The sequence below is a fragment of the Pollachius pollachius genome (assembly GCF_949987615.1).
Source record: "Pollachius pollachius genome assembly, chromosome: 20".
Lineage (NCBI taxonomy): Eukaryota > Metazoa > Chordata > Actinopteri > Gadiformes > Gadidae > Pollachius > Pollachius pollachius.
In genome coordinates, this window is record NC_136953.1 from 4,046,739 (window position 1) to 4,051,738 (window position 5,000).

Consider the following 5,000-nt stretch of genomic DNA (forward strand, 5'->3'; position numbering starts at 1 on the left):
TTCCTCTCCATTTTTTTCCAAAGCACACACCTGCCCAGTGGCATTTTCTCTTTTTACATCAACTACTCCATCTTTATTTACCCCCGCCCCCCCTCTGTATCCTTCTGTTTCCACTGACTCTCTCCATCTCTCCTGCGCTCTGTCTATGTCTCTCTCCCGCTCACGGACTCTCTCTCTCCTGCGCTCTGTCTATGTCTCTCTCCCGCTCACGGACTCTCTCTCTCCTGCGCTCTGTCTCTCTCTCGCTCCCTGTTTGTGGTTCTTTACTGTGTTCAGGTCATCGGTGACTCAGCCTTCCATCAGCTACCACTCTCACAATGTGTCATGCGGGAAGCAACATTTTGTTTGCTTCGTGTGTGTGTATGTGTGTACACATGCACGCATGTGTGTGTGTGTGTGTGTGTGTGTGTGTGTGTGTGTGTGTGTGTGTGTGTTTGTATACAAGTATTTTGTGCGCTCAGGGAATGTTTAGCCTGAGAGTGTTTAGATGTGGGTGGATATGTTTAGGAAAATCTTTTGTGTTCACGGGAAGGTATTTTGCGGGCGTGCAATCCATGTGTGTCCATGCTTGCCAATTTGTGTGTGTGTACATGCACTGCCTTTTTTTTAGTGTGTGCACTGTATATGGCCCGATCTTGTGCACTCTCCATTCGTGGGAGTGGAGTGCACGTTTGTGTGTGTGTGTGTGTGTGTTTGTGTGAGTATGTGTGTGATTGTGTTGGTATGTGGGCGCGTTGAGTGGCTCGCTTTCCAGCTGAAGTGGCTGATAACCGTGGCTGACCTGATAATGAGCTCTGTGGAAAATGCTAAGCTCTACCCCCCCCCCCGCCCCATCCCTCCTGTCAGAGGGCCCGACGGCCCCCCCATAACGCCGCCCCCTGTCCCTCTCACATCTCCATCAACACGCTCGCTGGTCTGTTCAGGTGTGGCCACTAGCCATGACATGGAAACGGATAAGGCTCTTGCATCTTAATTTACTGCGGGTGTTGTCATGGATATGAAAAGGAGGTTCGCTTTTTGTTGTTGTTGGAGTTTAGACAGTTTTGTTTTACTGCTGCTCCTTCGACCATGTCTTACATATCGAATAAAGCTTTGTTTGGTGAAGGGTATGTGCTACCCTTAGCACATTTCCTTTGTGTTCCTAGTAGGCTATGTATTTTAGATAGAGTCTAAAGGCGAGCCCCATGCGTGCGTGTATAACCTAAACCCGCGCGTGTTTCTTGTGCTAGCTGAGCACGCTGACTGGCAGAGCTAAAGTCACCGTGCGCCTGAGGTGCACTGGGCGAGCGCCACGCGCTAACTGATAACGCTTGGCCTTTGTCAACCCTGAGACGGCCCCCAGCCGAGAGGGGGGCGAGTGCGTGTCTCGACTTCTACTCCGTGTTTCTTACTCTGTTTGAAGACATTTCGAACAGAATATTGCAGCACACCCAGGGCAGGCAAACACTTTTCCTGTTTTCACTTTTTTTTTTCTTTTTTTACCATAAACTTACTTTTTCCTTTTTGTTTTATTATTTGGGTATTTTTTATTCATGTCATTTCTCAGTTTTGGGGGGAGTGAAGTAAGATTCTATGTTAATTTCTGGAGATCCATGCAACCATACAAAAAACTCAAATCTCTTGCAGGAATAAAGTTGTTTATCTTACATAAGCTCAAAAATAGAAGTAAACATAACATGTAAACACTAGCTAGCCTTCTAGATTCCTGGTCCTCTCGACACAGCTCAACGACTCCTAAAATTTAAGTTAATATAATATAATCAACACTAGCTAGCGAGCTTGCTTCCTGGTTCTCTCAAGGCTCCTCAAACTGTCCCACTCACCGCCGTTCTTCCCGCCTGTTTGTCTCCAGGTTCCACGACTCCAAGGGCTACGTGCTCTTCCCGCAGATCGGCGACCGGCTGGACCTGATCTGCCCGCCGCAGGACGGCGCCCGCTCCTCGCCGGAGTATGAGTTCTACAAGCTGTACCTGGTGTCGTCGCGGGAGCAGGCCGACCGCTGCGAGGTCATGGGCGCGCCCAACATCGTGCTGACGTGCGACGAGCCCACGCGCGAACGCCGCTTCACCATCAAGTTCCAGGAGTTCTCTCCCAACCTCTGGGGCCACGAGTTCAAGAGCCTGCATGACTACTACATCATCGGTGAGTCCCCCGGTGGATGGTGCTTTTGTGCGCGTGTGTGTGCGTGTGCATGTGTGTGTGTGTGTGTGTGTGTGTGCACGTGTGTTTGTGTGCGTGCATGTGCCCTCGTGTGTGTGCCCTTGTGTGTGTGCCCTCGTGTGTGCGTGTGTGCGTGTGTGTGTGCGTGTGTACTGGAGTGGATATTGTGCTAATGTGTGTGGTGATCTGTTATGATTGCGTGGCTGATTTGTGATTGTGTGTGTGTCGAGTGTTTGTTTATTTCTGCGATGCCAGCGTCTGATTGGGGCATTTGCATGTTTAGGGTAATTAGATTTTGTGCATTCGTTGTTTTGTTTTTTTACGTCCTCTCCTTCCCAGGCGTTTTCTTCATTTTTTTGTCGGACAATGATTGCATGATTGCAGGCGTGTGCGTCTCGGCGTCTTTTGAATGGTGTGAATGTGTGTGTTCATTGATTTTGAACGGTGTGAATGTCAGTGTGTGTGTGTGCATAATCCTGGAGCGCTACATGGTGTGTCTATGTGTTAGCTCCGCTGCCAACGTCCCGCCCCCTCCCCCTTCGGCAGTGTTTGTTGTTACTGCTCGTCTTGCCAGTGACCGTGAATGGCGGGTGAGGTCGAGTTTGTTTTGGTTGGAGTGGAGACTCTCAGGGGCCTGATGAGGTGATCAGCTCGGACCAGGCCAGGCGTGAGTATCGGTCCGAAAGATCTGGAGACGTGGAAATTATGGTGTCAACTGCGGGTTGCTTTTTCAAATGAATGCGTTCAACGTTTGAGGGAGCGAAAAAAAGAAAGAAGGAAAAAATAACCGTGGCTATTATACACGTCTGTGTGTCTTTGTTCGCATGAGCGCGCAGACACACACACACCCACTGACACACAAACACATGCACAAAATCAAAAGAGATCTGCTATGTATAAACACCCAAAGAGAGGAAGAGATTGTAGCACAAACAAGAGACAGACGGAGAGATTGTGGAAAGAGAGAGAGAGAGAGAGAGAGAGATAGGGCAAGAGAGAGAGGGGAAGAGAGAGAGAGAGAGAGGGTGAGAGAGATAGAGGGAGAGAGAGAGATAGGTTAAGGGAGAGAGGGAGGGTGAGAGAGAAAGATTGAGAGCCAGAGAGAGAAAGACGGCGCCTATTGGAATCCCACAGCTCTCCTCCCACGCACCTGCAGGTCTTATTCACTCAGGTGTGTGTGTGCGTGTGAGCGAGCGCGCACATGTGTGTAAGTGCGTGCTTGTTCGTGTGTGTGTCGGCTGAAGGGAGCGGGGGGATAAAAGCAGGAAGCAGGCATGGTGAAATGAAAGGATATAGCAGCAGATAACGAGGAAACTCAAATAAAAACTAAGACGCCCATTTCCTGTGCTAGTCAGTTCCCCCCTGCTCCAAGCAGGCTGGTTCCTGTTTGATGCTGGAGAATGTAGATGGCTCCTGATTATATGTTGAAAAAAACGAGGACAAGAACCACGCGACGCAACACAACAGCTACCGTCCTCCCGTTCAAAACGGCACCACAGCACAAAGGATGATCTCAAAGTCACCCGGAGTCCCTCAAACTGTGTAAACACATAGGTCTACGCTAATCACCAGTTAAAGTCGATAGGTGAACAACGTCTACAAACACACGCGTCAGTGGGCCTCAAATGAATCTCTGGAGCCATAAGCATCGGCATAAAAATAGACCAGCCGCTGTTGTATTATTTAAACATCAACATGTCTGCTTGCTGCGACGCACTCCTCCGAGATGTTGCATCACCCAGGTCGCTGAGCAAGGCTTATTCGTACTTATGCTTAATGTTGGACAGGAAGTCAAAATGTAAAAAAAAAAGACTGCAATGTGTCCAACCAGCAGCAGCAGTCAACAACACTTCTCTGATATCGATACTGGTCGCTGTTCGACCGGAATCGTCCAAACATATGGATTGCGGGTTGCCAGATTTGTCACTGCCACGTCAGAGCTGCCCCTTTGGACTTGACCAAGTTCATGGGGGAGGAGAGGGGGGGGTGGCTCCATCCTCACCTGGCAGCCCGCCATGTCTGGAGATGGAAACAGGTTTATCTTCTGGCCAAGACTAGACCAATCGATTGACAGCTCGGCCCACATGATCAATATAGGCTTCTTACACAAGGTCACACAAACTCCAGCACGCACACACACACATACACAAACACACCACAGACACACACACCCACACACACACAACCCAGTACGCACACATAAACACAGACACTCTAGCACACACACATCAAAACACATACACGCACACACACAAAAGCAAAGACAGAAATCTTAATCCGCCAAGGGATACTGCAATTGCGGGCCTACTCACATCCACAGAAATTGACCACTTTGTTCACGTCTTAACAGAAAATACTGTAGAGAGGGAGGGGGATGGATTAAGAGGGTGAGAGGGCAAGAGAAAGGTGGAGGAAGGAAGAGAGAGCCATGATAGAAGAAAGGAGAGATGAGGGGGAGGGAGAGAAAGAGAGAGAGAGAGAGAGAGAGAGAGAGAGAGAGAGAGAGAGACAAAGGAGTGTGAGCGAGGGAGGAGACACGCGGCGAGAGAGTAGTAACCGCTCTGTGGATGTGATAATGCGGTTACGACGGCAGATATGAAGCTGGCATGATGCGGCCCGAGGCTCATTATCAACCGCAGTCAATAAAAACCAGCGCAATAAAAACGCTTTTGTGCGTCTCCTGAAATAGATTGTTGTGTTATTAGCAGTTTATTCCCTTTTTTATGTTCACGCTGAGCAACATCGGCATCCCGCGCGCTAATTACTTGAGACATGGCGTGTGCGTGCGGAGGAGAGGGCAGCGCGCGTTGTCAGCGTGTTTGTGTGTGTGTGTGTGTGTG

General features: G+C 49.4%; 1 protein-coding gene across 1 annotated transcript in view; it reads left to right on the forward strand.

The window, feature by feature from the left end:
- Positions 1-5,000, forward strand: part of efnb3b (ephrin-B3b) — a 64,891-nt gene that overhangs the window by 28,262 nt on the left and 31,629 nt on the right. Inside the window, exon 2 of the mRNA XM_079757842.1 lies at positions 1,853-2,142. Within this exon, the coding sequence (XP_079613968.1) occupies positions 1,853-2,142 (290 nt within the window). The remainder of the gene's footprint in view (positions 1-1,852; positions 2,143-5,000) is intronic.